The 15,440-nt window shown below is 61.2% G+C and overlaps 1 protein-coding gene across 2 annotated transcripts; it reads right to left on the bottom strand.

Annotated features, from left to right (window-relative positions):
- Positions 1-2,200: 2,200 nt before the first annotated feature.
- AOC1 (amine oxidase copper containing 1) lies at positions 2,201-14,499 on the bottom strand. 2 transcript variants are annotated; one of them, XM_084859691.1, is made up of 5 exons: positions 14,448-14,499; positions 9,261-10,808; positions 5,660-5,948; positions 3,968-4,100; positions 2,201-3,731 (listed from the first exon to the last, which is right to left on the bottom strand). In XM_084859691.1, exons 2-5 carry the CDS (start codon positions 10,792-10,794, stop codon positions 3,453-3,455), a joined length of 2,235 nt encoding a protein of 744 aa, XP_084715817.1. In that variant the 5' UTR covers positions 10,795-10,808; positions 14,448-14,499; the 3' UTR covers positions 2,201-3,452. The 2 variants fall into 2 exon arrangements, with proteins under 2 accessions (XP_084715817.1, XP_084715816.1); XM_084859690.1 differs by having other exon boundaries at positions 9,261-10,811.
- Positions 14,500-15,440: the final 941 nt, after the last annotated feature.

Below are 15,440 nucleotides of genomic sequence, written 5' to 3' on the forward strand. Positions count from 1 at the left end.
GGGTAGGGGAGTGTGATCTGGGGCCAGATTGAGAGACAAACTCCACGTGGCATCCCAGGGAAACCTTGAAGAAGGGCAAGACTGGAATCAAGACACAGCGGGGGGGGGGGGTTGCTCCTGGCAGCCCGCCATTTCACAGGCCATGCAAAGACCCAAGCATTCCCACCCACAAGGGAGCCTGCTCCCTTGCTTGGCTCCTGTATTTGTGGAGACATTTCATCAAACACCCCCCCACCTCCCTGCCTGCCGCCACTGCCACTGCCACTGCCACCAACCCACCCGCCAGCCAGCCAGCCAGCCAGGAGGGTTCAGTCCTTTCTCCTCCTGGATGGGGCCTGGACACCTGCTCTCCTCCCAGCAAGCCCTGGAACTTCTCATCCGCCCTCTGGCTGCAGCACCAGTAAGCTGCCCTACTTCGGGGCTTGGTCACCAGCAACAGATGCTCTTTCGGCGCCCACTGGGGGCAGCCAGCCAGGTGCGGCCACTCCTGGCCTGTGGGGCTAGACCCTCGGCAGGGTGAAAGCCTGTGTTTCCCCATGGGCATTCGGGACCTTCCTATGGGCAAGTACTGTCATTTCTCTTAGTATGTCCCAAGATAAAGCACTTGGATGTTCCATTCTGGATGAGCATTGGAGCGCTGCCCTTGGCTGACGCGCTCCAAGGCCGCCCTGGACCCTTGCAAGGCAGGAATGGCGGGCAGGGCATCCGGCCTGACGCAGGGACTGGGGGGGCAGGCAGCTGGGGGGCGCGCTCGCTCTGCTCCCCCAGGTTCCCTGCCTGGGCCCAGGGTGCGCAGCGGGGGCTGATGGCAGGGTGTGTGAGGCGGCCAGGTGGGGGCGCAGGGGGACGGGGCAGCGAGTCCTGCTTGGAGGCTCCTTGGCGAGGCCGCCTCTCAGCCAGAAGAGCTGGGGTGGAGGAAGCTGCCTCACACGGAGCCAGACCCGCCTCCGTCCATCTAGCCCAGCATTCTCAACGCCCACCGGCAGCAACGGCTCTCCAGGGATCCAGCCAGGTGAGAGTCTCCCCTAGCCCTCCCTGGAGATGCTGCCGGGCATCGAGCCTGGGACCTTCTGTGCGCAAAGCAGGGGCATGCCACCGCGATACGGCCCCTGGGCGGCGGGGGGGAGGGTTAGTTACAGGGGCGGGGGGCTGCGGGCCAAAAGCTGCCTTGAGTGCTGCTTTCGGTAGGAAGGCAGGGTTAAATCAAATCAAAGGAGCCTTGGACCTCGCAGGAGCCAGGTGGTCAGTCCAGGAAGCGCTCCTCCTGACTGGCTCAGCTGTGGCTGCATTGGGGGGCTCCCCCCCAGCCGGGGAGGGGGGCGATACCTGGCTGCTCAGACCTGGGGCTTCCTGCATGTGAAATGAAGCCGCCCCACCCGGCGGGGGCTCCTCCTGCAGCCCCCGGGACCCCGGCTGGGGAGGCCAATGCCCGGGTGCTCTGCGGCCACGTGGTTAGGGAGCTGTTCTGTGGGGTTTGCCCACGGGGTCGGGTCCAGGGGGCTCCCTCTCTTTTGCACCAGGCAGAGACTCTCCCATGGCCAAGGGTGAGATATTGGCCCTGGCGGGGCTCGAGCGCCCATCTCCTGCTTCCCTTTCCGCTGGCCCTTGCGAGTGAGCTGCCGGAGACGGCGGTGACAGCAGCTCTCCATGGTGGCTGCGGCCGCCTTCTTGCCTGTCCTGGCCCCTCCGTTGGGCTGCCACCTGGCAAAAGCACCTCGCGCCCCTGGGTGGGCCTCAAACCCTTGTCACAGGAGGGCTGGCTGCCTCCCTGTGGGCCTCCTGCACAGGGAGCTGTGAGGTAGGGGCTCTCTCGCGGGGATCCTCCTCTCTCCCCTTTGTGCATGGTAGGCCCTGCTTCGCCTGCAGAATGTCCCAGGTTCAGTCCTGGCAGCATCTCCAGGCAGGGCTGCAGAAGAATCCTGCCTGGACCCGGGAGAGGCGCTGCTGCCAGTCACTGCCTACAAGACCGGGGAGATGAACCAAGGGGGGCTGCCTGTGGCCAAGGTTCATTGGCTGCCTCCCTCTGTGTGTTACGGTAAGTTGGTGGCAGCGCCACAGTGCCAGAGCACTGGGCACTGGCCAAGTTTCCAGAGATACTGTGGGCAGGTCTGACATTTTCCAGTCATTCTGATTTTTTCCTGGTTTTGTGTTATTCCCCCTCCCCTCCCTGGCAAGAGCATAGACTGGATATGGCAGCTGTTCCGTTGCTGTGCTGACAGTTTAATTTCTGCTGAGGTTACAAACTTTATCTCTTTCACTCTCACAACAAGCCTGTGAGGCAGGCTGACAGATTCTTAGTTCACAAAGGGAGAGCTGAATCTAAGAGACGAGCAAACGTGATGGCGCAAAGCCCCAGGGAGGTGCACGAGGGGGCTGAATCTACAGCCAAGGCAGCACTGGAACCCAGAATCTGGATGTTTAGACCAACACTATGTCTCCTGTCCCCGCCTGCTGGTCAGTCTGGTGGGATTTCATTGATACACAGCGCAGTGCTGAGCAGCCCGGGGGTCCCAAGGCCCCTGAGTACCGTGTGGAGAATAGAGCCCCTCCTCCCATTAATGACCCAGGAAGGGCGAACCTTGGAGGGGCCAGCCCAGAAGTGCCCATGCATGGCTGGAGAAGAGCCCTTCTGGCTCAGACTGGGAGGGGCCCCTGCGTCCAGCACCTCCTGCGCGGCCAGGCGCTCCTGGGGCACCTGCAGCCAGACAGGAAGGCCACATCTAGTAGCCGGGGGAATCCTCCTACCTCTGTCGGAACTAGGGATAGGTATGAACTTTGTTTGGTTTGCTCATAAAAAAATCACCAAAATCATCCAAATTTGCAAATTCCTTCATAAACAGGAAATAAAGAACTTGAGTGACATTTAAAAAATGTGAACGTGGGAGAAAAATCACCAGAGCTGTCCATGCCTGCTCCGACCATGGCCACTTCCTCCTCTGCCTGCTCCAGCCACCCATCCCTTGGCCAAAGCCCTTTCCGTGGTTGGCCACTGTCACGTCTTGTGGCCGTGAACTGCAGGGCCATTATGCATTGCTGCTGAAGTCCTTCCTGCTGGCTGTCTCAAAGCTAGTGCCGGGGCGAGGTGGGACAACACGCCACCCCAGCTCTACAGATGTGAAACTGATTCTGTGATCCAGTGGTACAGAACTCTATGGGAGCAGCATGAAATCTAGTCTAAGAAAGGAATTGCATCACGTCTGAGGGATGTAGCTGCTGCCCGGTGGAGCTGCCTCCAGGGAAACCTGCGGCTGGTCAGAGGGGAGTGGGAAGTCCTGCCTGGGGCGCTGAATCCGTGGTACTTCTTTTGCGCATGCAGATCCTCCCTTTGAGGTCCAATGACGGCCTGCCTGAGAGAACAGGGCTGGAGGGGGCTGCCCCTGGACGGAGAGAGGCAGAAATTATGCCCCTGCAGTGCCTCTGGATGGGGGCAGGGGGACAGCTGAGGGACGGAGCTAGTCCTGGCTGTACGTGCCATTGTAGCGGAAGGGCTCTTCTGAGACACATGGCCCGGGGCTGTCTGGCGTCCAGCGCTGGATGTCCACCCCCTCCTTGCTCCCAGGCTTGATGGGGCGCACAATGACTGTGCGCTTGGATGCCACTGACGGGTCTTCGTCAAAGAAGTTGAAGGGGCGCAGGTAGAAGCCAACCACATTCCCAGGCGTGGCCGTGTTGGGGACGTCCTCTGAGTGCGGGATGTGGAGGAACCCCACCGTCACCCAGGCCACCAGATCCTGCCAGAAAGAAACCTCTGGTCATGAAGGCACGCATCCTCTCTCATCCCAGCCCCTGAACCCCACACTGGACTGGGCCCCAGGCCCCATTTAGCCCAGGCCCGGGCTAAATGGGGCTCTCCACCATCTTTGTTCTGCCTGCCGCCCACAAACACTGCTGTCCATCCCCCCCCAACACACACACACACACACACACACACACACTTCTAAGCTGCCTTCCCACATCCCCCCCTTACCTGGTTGTCGAGGCTCTCGTTGTTTCGGAGGAAGTTCTCAAAGTTGACGCTGGGCGTCCAGGGGTCATTCTGCATGTAGAGGCTGCTGCTGGTGTCCTCATTCTCGTGGTGCTGAGTCACGGCTAAATGGTACCTGCCAGGGGGACGCAGAATCTGAGCACCCAGGAATGGCAACGGGGCCCTGGCCCTCCGCACCTGCACATGTGAGGGGAAGGCAGGCGCCCATGTCCCCACTGCCTGACCGCCTCTGCTTTGGATCAAGGAGCCTCTCCTGGTGCAATAGCTTTGTGCCGCAGGATCCTGTGCGGATGCCACAAAGCATGAATGTAACATGCAGTGTTGATAAGAACCCAACGTATTGCATAGGATTATTGTTCATTATGATCTCTGTGTGCTAAATGTAAGGGCAAAGCGAATTGTTCCGCATATGCTACGAGCTTGCTTGACGTGCAACATTGCGTTCTTCGAACTGGGGCGAGGGAGCTGGCCACAGGTGGGTCAGCACGTTCTTGAAGTGAAATGCTCTGGACCTCACAAGGAGACAGACCTGTGCAAGGCTGCTTCTGAACTAAGCTGTGAGCCCAGCTGCGCTGGGGAGAGGCCTTCCTGAGGGAAAGGTGCACAGACCTGTGTTTAAGATGTGGGTGGAATGCCATGAATAGTAAGAGTTTGATACGGTTGGCCAGAGAGCCCCTGGGAGAACGAGAAGCCTGCCGAGTGGGGTGCCCTAAGCTCTGCCCACCATGCCTGCCAGACAGGGACTTTAAGGACTTAATGATGATGGCTTTGTTGGCTGAGAGGAACAGAACTTCAACTTTACTAAGAAATATGCTGGCCACAGTTTCTGTTATGCTCCGAATCACCCTAATTGCATTGCATGTAGTGATGTGTCTTGCTTGTTTCATCATTGCAAAGTTTTGTTATTCGCCAGTGCTGCTTGAGCAATAAATGCATATTTTGTGGTACCACTTTGTGTTATCTGGCTTCAGGGAACACAACCCATAAATTAATTCTTGAACTCCTGAACACTCAGCTGGGATTGACACATCTGTTGCTGAGTGAGGTCTGTCCATACAGCCACTGCTTTCTCTCTTGGTTAGGTGAGTCACAGGCACACCTGTCCAGGTATGGGAAATAAGCTAGCTGGGCGAAGAGGGAAGGGTTCTCCTGTCTCCTGGAGAGCAAGGTGACATTCTCTTGTCATCAGACACAGAAATGGGAGGGGCGTCGAGGGGCCAGGGTCTGCCATCCTAGCAGAAGCCACCAGACCAGCCAAAGGCCACCTGGTCCCGTTCTGATCGAGGCACAAGACCGCAGCATCTCGTGGGAGCCTCCTCAGGCCCCAAGGGAGGGGCCTCTGCCCCAACTCCCTCCCCTGGCAGCTTATTCCACCACCACCACCCCGGCCTGCAAGGGGAAAAGTCACGGCTCAGAGAGGTCACCCCAGAACGCACCCTTTGAGATGCCCCCCCCCCCCCGCATGCGCTGGAGGAAGGGTTGCAGCAGGGCAGCAAAGTGGAGCTCCCGCTCCTGCCGCCGCCGCCCAGGCCCTCCCTCGGCCAAACGCACGACGCCGCCAGGATGAGCGACCGTGCAAGGGGCTGCCGCAGCTGGCTCGGCGGGAGGGGCTCTGCCCACGGCCCCCCTCCGGGCCCCCGCTCTCCCCGCAGCCCGGCCCACTTCCCGGCTCACCGGCTCCAGGAGACGCCCGGCTCCTCCTTCCAGCGGCGCGGCAGGACGCGGCTGGCGTGGGAGCTGGGCTGGATGCGGTAGCTGCGCTGATGGCCCCAGCGGTTCTGCTGGCTGGGATTGGAGAACAGGAGGTAGCGAGGCAGCGGCCGGCCGAAGGGGAAGGCGGCCTGGCGCTCCCAGAGGCGCGGCTGGCGCTCCAGGTAAGGCTGCACCAGCCGCTGGCCGGGCTCCCAGGGGAGGGAGACGTTCTCGAAGGCGACGTCCACCGTCTCGAAGCTGTTCCCGGCGCCTGGGAAGCAGAGCGGGCGCAGAGCGTTGGCAGGGCCCTCGCTCGCCGGGACGCCGGCGGAGCCTGCGGGGAGGCGAGGGGCGGGGCTGGGCGGGGCAGGGCAGGGCAGGGCAGCCAGGGCCCTGCCCAAGCGGCTGCGGGGCGGGCAAGAGGCGCCGAGACCTGGCCAGAGGCGAGGCGCTGCGGGGAGCGGGAGCCTGGGCGGCGGCGCCGGGCTGGCACGCAGACCTCGCCCGAGCCGCGTCCAGTCCCCGTCCGAAGCGTCTCGCAAAAGGCGCCCGAGGGCAGCGCGGCCACGCGGTTCGAGCGCTAGCCTGGGCTGGGGAGGTCCAGGTCCGAATCCCCGCTCGGCCGTGAAGCGCACTGGGGGGCTTTGCACCAGTCACTGACTCTCGGCCTCTCCGAGGAAAAGGAGCAGCGGCAGCCGCGCAAATAACTACATTCGGCGTAGACGAAGCCGCCGGGGGCGCAGGAGGGGGGCGGGGCGGGCGAGCCTGGCGGGGGCGCCGGGGACGGCCGATGCAGGCACGCGCTGAGCGAGGCGGCGGCGCTGGCCGCGAGGGAGGCGGGCGGCCCGCCAGAGCCTGCTTCGGGCGCGGGGATCAAGCGGCCTCTTGGAGGCCAGAAGCGGGGGGAGGCCAGAAGGGGCGCCCCCCTCCTTTGCCCGTGCCTCTGCGGGGAGCCCGCGGGGCCTCCGACTCCTGAGGGCCGCTGCCTGGGATGGCCGCGCAGGCACCGCTGCTGCAGCCCCGAGGGCGGCGGCAGGAGAGCGAGCGCGGGAGGACGAGGGAAGGGGACAGAGCAGGGGCCCTGCGGAGAGCACGGCTGCTGGGCGGCCAGAGGGGCAAGAGCCTCGCCCGAAGGCGCCGCCGCCGCCGCGGGCTGCTTCTGGGGCGACGGCCGCGCGCTCGGCCGGGGGCTCGGGCCTCTTTCGGCCCACGGGCCGCACGCCAGCAGCGGGCGGGGCAGGAGGCCAGAGGGGCGCGGCCAGCGACCCCGGCGTATTTCGCCTGAAAGCCTTTCCTGCCAGCCCGGAAGGCGGGGGAGAGGCGCCTCCGCCTGTCAGGATGGGGAAAACCCAACCGCCCCTGGTCGGGGGAAGGGTGTGGCGGTAGGGGTAGGGGGCGCTGCCCCTTGGGGAACCCCTGGCAGCTGGATTTGGCCCGCGGGCCTGACGTTCTGCACCCCTGAACTCGGTTATGAGATGCAACTGCAAAAACTCCCCCCAGCTCTGGACAGGACATGCGGCGTGAGCCCCTGTGCAGTCTTGGCCATTGGTCTCTTCAGAAAAGGAAGGCGCACGGGGGACAGGCCCTTCCCCAGCTGTTGAAGGGATGAGCGGGGAGTGGCACGGGGGTGTGTGCGCGTGCTGTACACATCTGAGGTTCAGCACCTGCATTCAGCACTCAGCTATCCTGCCCAGACCCAACCAGCCGTGGGTGCAGTTGCAGCCTGGACTGGGCTGCCCTCAGAGGAGGTGTGGCATCTCCTTCCTTGGCGTCTCCGCAGAGGCGGCTGGGCAGGGTGCAGGTGATCCTGCCCTCAGCCAAGAGGAGCTGAAGGGACCTTTCCAGCCCTCCGATTCTGCATTCTCCCCAGGAAGAGCTAACCTTGGCCCATAGGCCCTAGCCTGAACCTCCGTCCTAGGACCTAGCCTGGGCTAGAAAAACATCAGTGCTCCTGAGCAGGTGCAGAGTATCACTACCCCCCCCCCCAGAAAACGGTGCACTTCTGAGGTTGGGGAAAGGGCTTCCTGGGAGGCTTTGAGGAAGGAGGCTCTGCTGCCTCCCTCCCAGGGGCTTGTGGGCAGGAATGGAAGGCCTCGTGGCAGGAAAGGGACATGGCGTGCCCCTGGGGGGAACGCTCCCCTCTTCCTCTCTGCCTCATCTGCATAGTTCCACCTCCACATCTGCACAGCTGCTTTGGGTATGTTGGGGGCCCACTTCACAAGGCCTGGCCGGTGGGGTGGGGGTCTTGTCGTTGGTCTCTCTGCTGGATCCACATCCATGGGCGGGAGACCAGGGGCTCTCAGGTTCAGCACTTCAGAGATGAGCAAAGTTGCTGGGCCTGTGTCTGGGAAGGCCAGGAGGAAGATGCAGGAGCCACACCTGTCGGAGGGCTGAACTGAGGTTGGCAGGATGTGGCCCCAGGGAGCGGGCCAGAGCCAGGAGAGATGCTGAAAACTAGCAGCCGTCAAAAATGGAGGTGGGGGTGTTGTGTTCTTTGGAGCCCACATATTGTCTCAGCATCTCTGGGCCCCAGCATGGAGAGAAAGGGTGGGAAGTTAGCAAGGGATGCAAGGGGCAACCATGCCCGCCCACAGAGAGCCGCCGTGCAGGCTGGACAGCCAGCACAGAGAATGCTGGAGGAAGGTGCTGCAAGCACAGGCCTCATGGAGTGTCATCTGAGAAGCGCACTGGCAAAAGAGGAGGTGGAGGGCAGCCCAGGAAAAGAAGCGAGCCAAGAAGACCACCAGCCGAGAAGACCACCGGCGGGCACTGTGGGAGGAATGTAAGATCTTGGGACTACGATGACCACATTCCCTTCTAGCAAAACCTAGAATTCAAGAAGCAAAGAGAATAGAGGGGGAGGGGGACGGGGCAGCATCAGAGGCACTGTGATGCAATGGACTGCTGGGCTTGGTGGTCATGGGCCAGAGCAGGCCTCCTGGCCCCTCCCTCCCCCTTTGCCTTTCAGAAGTCTCTCCTCTGCTCTGGATCAAGGTTTGATCCTGGGTGGCCCAGCCTGAGCTTGAGGTGGCCCTCCAGAGACAGACCGTTGTCACCTGCCTGGAGAATCTGGACCTGGGCTCAGACGCTTCTGGCAAAGCTGGGGCAGAGAGAGCTCCTCGCCCAAGCAGGGAAATATCAAAGCCGCCACTGCTCTTTTGCAGAAGAGCAGGGGTAGAAGGGCATCCTGATCAATGTGCATTTCCCTGGGATGGGACAGCTTTAGAACCGGGGGAGGGCCCCCACCTCGCATGCAGAAGGCCCCAGGTTCGATCCCTGGCGGTGACTCCAGGGAGAGTGAGGAAAGAATCCCGCCTGAAACCCCGGAGGGAGGCCCAGGGCCACCTGCCAGTGGTGGCAATACTGGGCTAGAGGGACCGAGGGGGGCCTTGCTCAGTCTCGGGCAGCTTCTGGCATTCACAAGGAACAGCATGTCTAGAGAAACAGCTCCGTGGTGCGATCCCTGTTCCATGTACCCATAGCAGACCCTGGAAGGGATGGCGAGGTCTGCAAGGGCCTTGCTCCCACAGAAGGCTGCCCTGCCAGCCTCCGGAATGCCCCCCCCCTGGAATGAGGGACCCACCTGCCACATCCAAGTCAATCTTGTAATGCACCAAGTGGGTGTGGATGTTGCCCAGCACATGGGCCTGGATGCGGGTGCCGTATCGGATCCCCTCAGGCGTGTAGAAGGAGGCATGAACGTAGCCCGTGGCATGGACCTTGGCCTCTAGCACCCCATTGGGGAAGAGCAGGAAGTCCCAGATGTAGTCATAGTTGTACACTGTGGACGTGGTGCGGAGCACAAGCGCATGCCCCTCCAAGCCTCCATAGAAGTGGGAGCCGCCATGGAAGTTGCTGTCAAAATGGCGCCTTAATGGCACCCCAGTGGGCAGCTCAAAGATGCAGATGGCTCGGGGGAAGCGGACCGGCCCATCAGCATTGTACTGGTGGTAGACGTCCAGGAAGGTGGCCACTTCGGGGCAATCGATGCCGGGTGCCAGTTCGTGTGTGACGGCGCCCATCCCCCATCCGACGTCAATGTACTTGGTCTGCATGGCTGCAGGTGAGTTCCCCCCGTAGAAGGCAATGGCCTCCTGAATGCTCAGCTCGTAAGCAATGCGCTCGCCATTGTAGCGCACGTCAAAGAGCTGCAGTCCGGTGGAGCTGCGCAGCCGGAAAGCAAGGCTCCAGCCGCTGTACTCCAGCAGGTTGCCATGCACGTGGTAACGGTGGCCCTGCGTTTCACATACCTTGGCTCCATGCACATCAGTCGGGGGGCCCGTGGCGAAGTGCCCACGTGGCACAAAGGTGGAGTAGAGGCTCTCGTCTGGGTGAGGGGGCAGGGCAACTATTGCCACCGTGCCCCGTGCGTGTTGCTCGGCGAGCTCCTCCGGACTCTCAAAGTACTGCCCACGGTACCAGACTTTCTGCACAGACCAAAGGCGCGGATCGAGCTCCCTGTGGTTGATGAGGAGCTCCAGGCCCACTGGGTGCAGGAAATAGCCCTCCGCAAAACGCTGCAGCATGACCCACGTCCGCCGCTCCCCCGATGCCAGGCCCCGGGGGGCGATGTCTGTGAAAGTCAGGCACCGGTCATGGCAGTCGCCAAGTCCAAAGCCAGAAATGTCCTGCAGGAACTGCCTCAGAGGGGCCAGGAGCTCTTCCAGCTTGCCATAGAGCATCTCGTACTCCAGCTGCGTCATCGGCCGGGAAGTGTAGGGCATGGGGCGGCCATAAGGCCGGTAAAAGGCTGGCGTGGGCAGCGGCCCCACCACATACTCGGCAACTCTGGGCTTGTCCGCAGCACCAAAGAACACCACCGCTCGGGCCCGGCGCCGAGGGCGGGGGCCACCCAGATCGAGGTAGCCTAAGGCATGGCTTTTCTTGGGGGCCAGAAGCTCCACCAGGAAGAGGCTGTTCTTGGCCAAGGACCCCCCTTTGCTTGGCTGGAGCCCCAGTTCTGGGCGGTTCATCAGGAAGCCCCGGACAGCCCTATGCTCCTCTGGGGTCAAGTCAGAGAAAATGGAAGCTGTTCCCTGGGACTGTGGAGGAGGGCTGGAGCCAGAACAGGCCAGGAGGCTGAGCGCCACTGCCACCACCACCGTGGAGGACCGCATCTCGGCTGCAGGACCTGCTGGAGGAAGTAGGTGGCTGTCAAAAGCAGTGGCATGTAGATGTGCCAGTTCCCCAGCTGCGAGCACAGGTCAAATCCATTTTCAATCCAGCCTGTGGGATTTCCCTTTACTCTGTGTTGTTGCATCTTTTTGATTTAGCCTTTTATCTATGTAGTTGTTTAAAAGTTTGGCTGTTTTTAAAGTTCTCATTTTTTTCTTGTTTTAAGTTTTAAATTGTTTTGAATTGATTTACTGAGTTGTTTTAACTTGACGATATATAAATTTTAATAATAAATAGATGTACTGATTTTATTTGAACGTCTTTGAAATGTTAGTGACAAGTGAACTGTAAATCATGACTGAGGATACTTGTGGAAACCGATTTCCCTCTATGTCCAGATCTTGTGAGACTTGCTGGAGCCAGTCAGAGGCCGTTCTGGAGCACAACAAGCAGTATTGTGAACCGTGAGTTCCGGCCCAGGCTCTTTTTTATGACAAAGAGAGTGTTTTTCAAGCAGATGCCCCCATTTCGCCACTGTGTCTCCCCCCCCCCCACTAGCCGAGCAGGAGTTTGACAGCTCTTTTGACAGCTGTCAAACTCCCATGCGGCTAATAGAAAAAGAGCAAAAGGGGGAAGGACGGCACTTTTCTATGAAACCAGGATCCTGCCAACTCGGGGTGGATTACACTAGAAGGGGGGCACTCCCAGGGGCCAGGGCAAGGCTTGGGGGGGGGCTGGGTTAGGGATTTAAAGTGCCAGCCCAACCTTTGGGGATCCCCTCCTTCTAGTGCACTCCTGTCCAAGTCCCCAGCACCCCGTTTTCATAGAGAAGTGAATGCCACCCCATTTCTCTATCCCAAAGGGGGTAACTGCTTGTACTTTGACAGCTGTTATCACAATGTGAAGGGGGAAAGGGGGTAGCACCTCAGGCACCTTTAAAAACAGATGCAGGGAACTTGGGCAAGTGGGGATACCTAGCAGCCCGCCCCCAGGTTTAGGGCAACGCATTAACCATGGGAATACCTTTGTTAGGGGGTGATCCACACCCTATTGCCCCTCTTGTCAATTGTGCAAGGCTGTCCAAACAGCCTTGCTACCATGTAGCCTTGAGTGTTCCCTTGTATATTTGACATATGGGGGAGCAGCCAAGGCAAGCCCCTATGTTTTGGATACCTGCAGTTGCGCAAGCGCACAACTGTGAATAACCAACACAATAATAAAAAACTGGGGGCCATTTGCACACAGAAAACAGGGCTGGGAAAACGCACAAAAATAAAATCCCAACTCTGTTTTTGCACATAAAAATAAACATAAAAAAGAAGGCTTTGTCCGTGATCAGGATCACAGCCGAAGCAGGGCTTGGGGCCTTGGTAGAAGCCGGGGGGGGGGCACCAGCAGCCCCTCGGAAGTGCCGTTTGGGCACTTTGGAGGGGCTGCTGCTGGCAAGAGGAAAGGGGCACTGGGAAAAAAGGGCTCTGACCGTCATCAGGATCAAGATCGGAGGGGGGTGGGCAGGGGCTTTGCAGCAGACATGATGGGTTCTGCCCCCAAGTCCCCGGGGATTCCGGGCAGGGCTGGCTGGAGGACCGAGGGGGGAGCATGCTGTGCACTGTGGGTGGCATGCCCAATCGTCTGTCGGGTGCACCAGCCACGCGCTGTGGGATGTTCTTAAAACAGCCCACAGTGCATAGCTTATCATCCATCGTGGGTTAGCATGTCATGCGAATGTGCACTTGTGCAGTTAAACCAGGACTTGTGGTGTGAGAGACAACAGGGTTTTTTCTTCCCTGTGTGACGCACCCTCTCAAGAACTAGAGGAGAGAGAGAGAGCAGAACCATCCCACCAGCCTTGCTGAAGGAATTATTCCCCCCTCTTCCATCCCCGTTCCTTTTTCCTTGGGTGTGGTGTCTTTCCAGATTGTAAGCCTGAGGGCAGAGGCTGTCTTTTTAAACTGCTTATGTGTCAGCCACTCGGAGAGCCTGAGAGCCTTTTTGGCTGAGAAGCGGCATAAAAACAAATAAACACACACACACACCTGAGCTGCTAGATTGCTCGGGTCTCAGCAGCCCTTCAGGAGATGCCTGGGCCACAGTTTACAGGGTGGCAGATGAGCGAGGGAGACAGATTCACAGGTCTGCCAGTGGCGATCACCCACGACAGGTAAGTGGGAGATCACAAGCATGGTGTCTCTGAATAATGGAAGGTAATGGCAGATAACGGAAGGCAAAGGGCTACAACAGAGGGTGGTCGTCCATCCCCTCCATGGCCCACTCTGGACCTTCCCCAGGCACCCAAGTTGACCACGGTCGGAAACCACATACCGGGTGAGATAGACCTGTCACGGCCGGGTCCAGCAAGGCAGACGAGAGGCTCCTCTCGCCTGCTGCTGGGGCCTTGTCCTCAAGCACCAGTGTCTTTCGGAGGGTGCCCCTCGCAGAGCAATCGAGGGGGGGAGGCCCTTCTGGGGACAGGATGGCGCAGGCTGCAGAGTCGTGGCCTGGAAGCAGCTGGGAGTGCCAGAGCCCTGCTGCGGGAGAGGCGGCAAGGCGGTATGTCAAGACTCTGCCCCTGCAGGGCCTCGCATTTTAGCCATGCACAGTGCTCCGCTAGCCGAAGCGCCGTAAACAACAAGCGTTATTAAGGCGGGGAGACTTCGGAGCACGTGCAGAGTGCTTTTTCTCAGCACCGTGTAGCAGCTGAGAGCGGGAGCCCCGCCGCCGCCTCCCCTTGGCTGCCTCCCAGGTCGGAGCGCGGCAGCAGAAGCGGCTCCCGGGCAGTGCGCGCCGGGGCGGGGGATGCCGGGGCTCAGACGGGGCAGGCGCGGCTGGCACGGGGAAGGGCCGGCCGAGCCGAGCGTCGGCAGGGCCGGTTCCCTCTCCGCCCGGGCGGGCCACGCCTTGGGGCTGTCCCTCGCCAGGGGCAGGGCTGCGGCGCTCCCTCCCGCACGCCTCCGCCCGAGGTGGCCCGGCCAGCCTTCGGCGCGGGGCGCTCGAGGCCGACGCCGCGTCTGGCGGCTCGGGGGGCAAAGGGAAGCAGCGGGTGTCTCCAGCCTTCCCCGCTCGCCCCGAAGGTCTGCAGGTGGCTCGGGCGGCCCTGTGCAGGCGAACGCCCGCCGGCCAGCTTTCCAGCACGGTCCTTCCTTCAATTCCAGTTTATGTCATTGGTTCTAGATACAAATCTGCGCAACGCGGCTTCACCTTGAGGCAACGTCACCAAGCACTGTGAGGGAGCACAGATAACGCTAGACGGCGCTGTAAGCTGACCGGGGCAGGGGGCCAGCGCGGAAGAGGCCCCTCCTCGCCCCCGACGCCGCTTCTCCGGGGCCAGCCCGCATGGAGGCTTCTCCCATTCTGTGGCCCCGTTCCTGGGGAAAGCTCTCAAACCCATCCCGCAGCAGACACATACCGGGGAGCCTCCCCCCTCTGCTCCCCCCATATTTCCAATGCCCCCCCCGAAGTAGCCCTTGCTGCTGCCGCCGCCCTCCGCTGCCTGCCCTCTCGAGTCCTGCCCCTCACGCCGCTCTGCGCTGCCCCCAGGCTGTGCCCACGCCGGCTTCCCTGGGGCGGGCTGCCACGAGACCCGGGCTGCAGCCCCGGGGCTGGGCAGGGGCTTCGAGCCCCCTCCCTCGGACAGGCCCGTGCAGGCGCCACTCACCTGCCCGGCTCCTCGGCGCCCTCTCGCCTGCCCGTTGCGCGGCATCCCGAGTTATCCTACCTGCGGGCGGGCGGGGCTGCTCTTGGGAAGGCGCCCATTGGCTGTGCCCGGCGGCGGGCGGGGCGGAGGGGCAGGTGGCTGGCGTCGCGTCCCGGGGGCCGAGGGCGCGCGGCCTGGCGCGGGGGCCGGGCCGGGCCGGGCCAGGCCCGCTCGGATTCCATGCAGAGGCAGCCCAGACGATGCGGACTCGGAGATAAGGGAGCGATCAAAGGTCCTTGGAAAAGGGCTGCTCCTGCTCCGCGTGCTCCTCGACTCGGCCTTGACCCTGGAGGCGCACGGGGCGGGGGCGAAGGGGAGTTAGTCTGTCGGCAGAGCGCGAGGCACGCGCCGGCCGGGCTAGATTCAGCGGAGCTTTTCCTGTGCGGGCGGCCGGGCCGCCAAGATGCCCTGGGGAACGGAAGGAGCTGCCCGGGGGGCTACACTTTACCGGGGCCCAGAAAGCCAGGGGAGCCTGGCCCAGGCTGCCGACCCATTACCAGCAGGGCGGAAATGGGGCTACATGAATGGCATAGCATGCTTGAGGATATTCCTGGGAAATTGTTGCTCTGTCTCTGTGTACCAGTTGGCCGGATCTTGAGAGCCTTGCTGGAACAAGGGGCCTTGCTTGGCTTGGACCCATGAGCCCCCCCGGCCCTGAATTTGTTTCCCAAAGCCAGGGGGTTCATAGAATAGCAGGGTTGGAAGTGGCCTATAAGACCATCAAGCCCACCCCCCTGCTCAATGCAGGAATCCAAGTCAGAGCATCCCTGACAGAAGGCTGTCCAGCCTCATCTTGAAGGCCTCCAGTGTGGGAGAGCCCACCGCCTCCCCAGGTAATTGGTTCCATTGTCGTATTGCTCTGTTTTTCCTGATGTTCAACTGGAAACTGGCTTCCTGTCACTTGAGCCCATTCTTCCATGTCCTGCACTCTGGGGTGATGGAGAAGAGATCCTG

The sequence above is a fragment of the Heloderma suspectum genome, chromosome 5 (genome assembly GCF_057233095.1).
Source record: "Heloderma suspectum isolate Gila_16-S chromosome 5, 16-S_ref, whole genome shotgun sequence".
NCBI lineage: Eukaryota > Metazoa > Chordata > Lepidosauria > Squamata > Helodermatidae > Heloderma > Heloderma suspectum.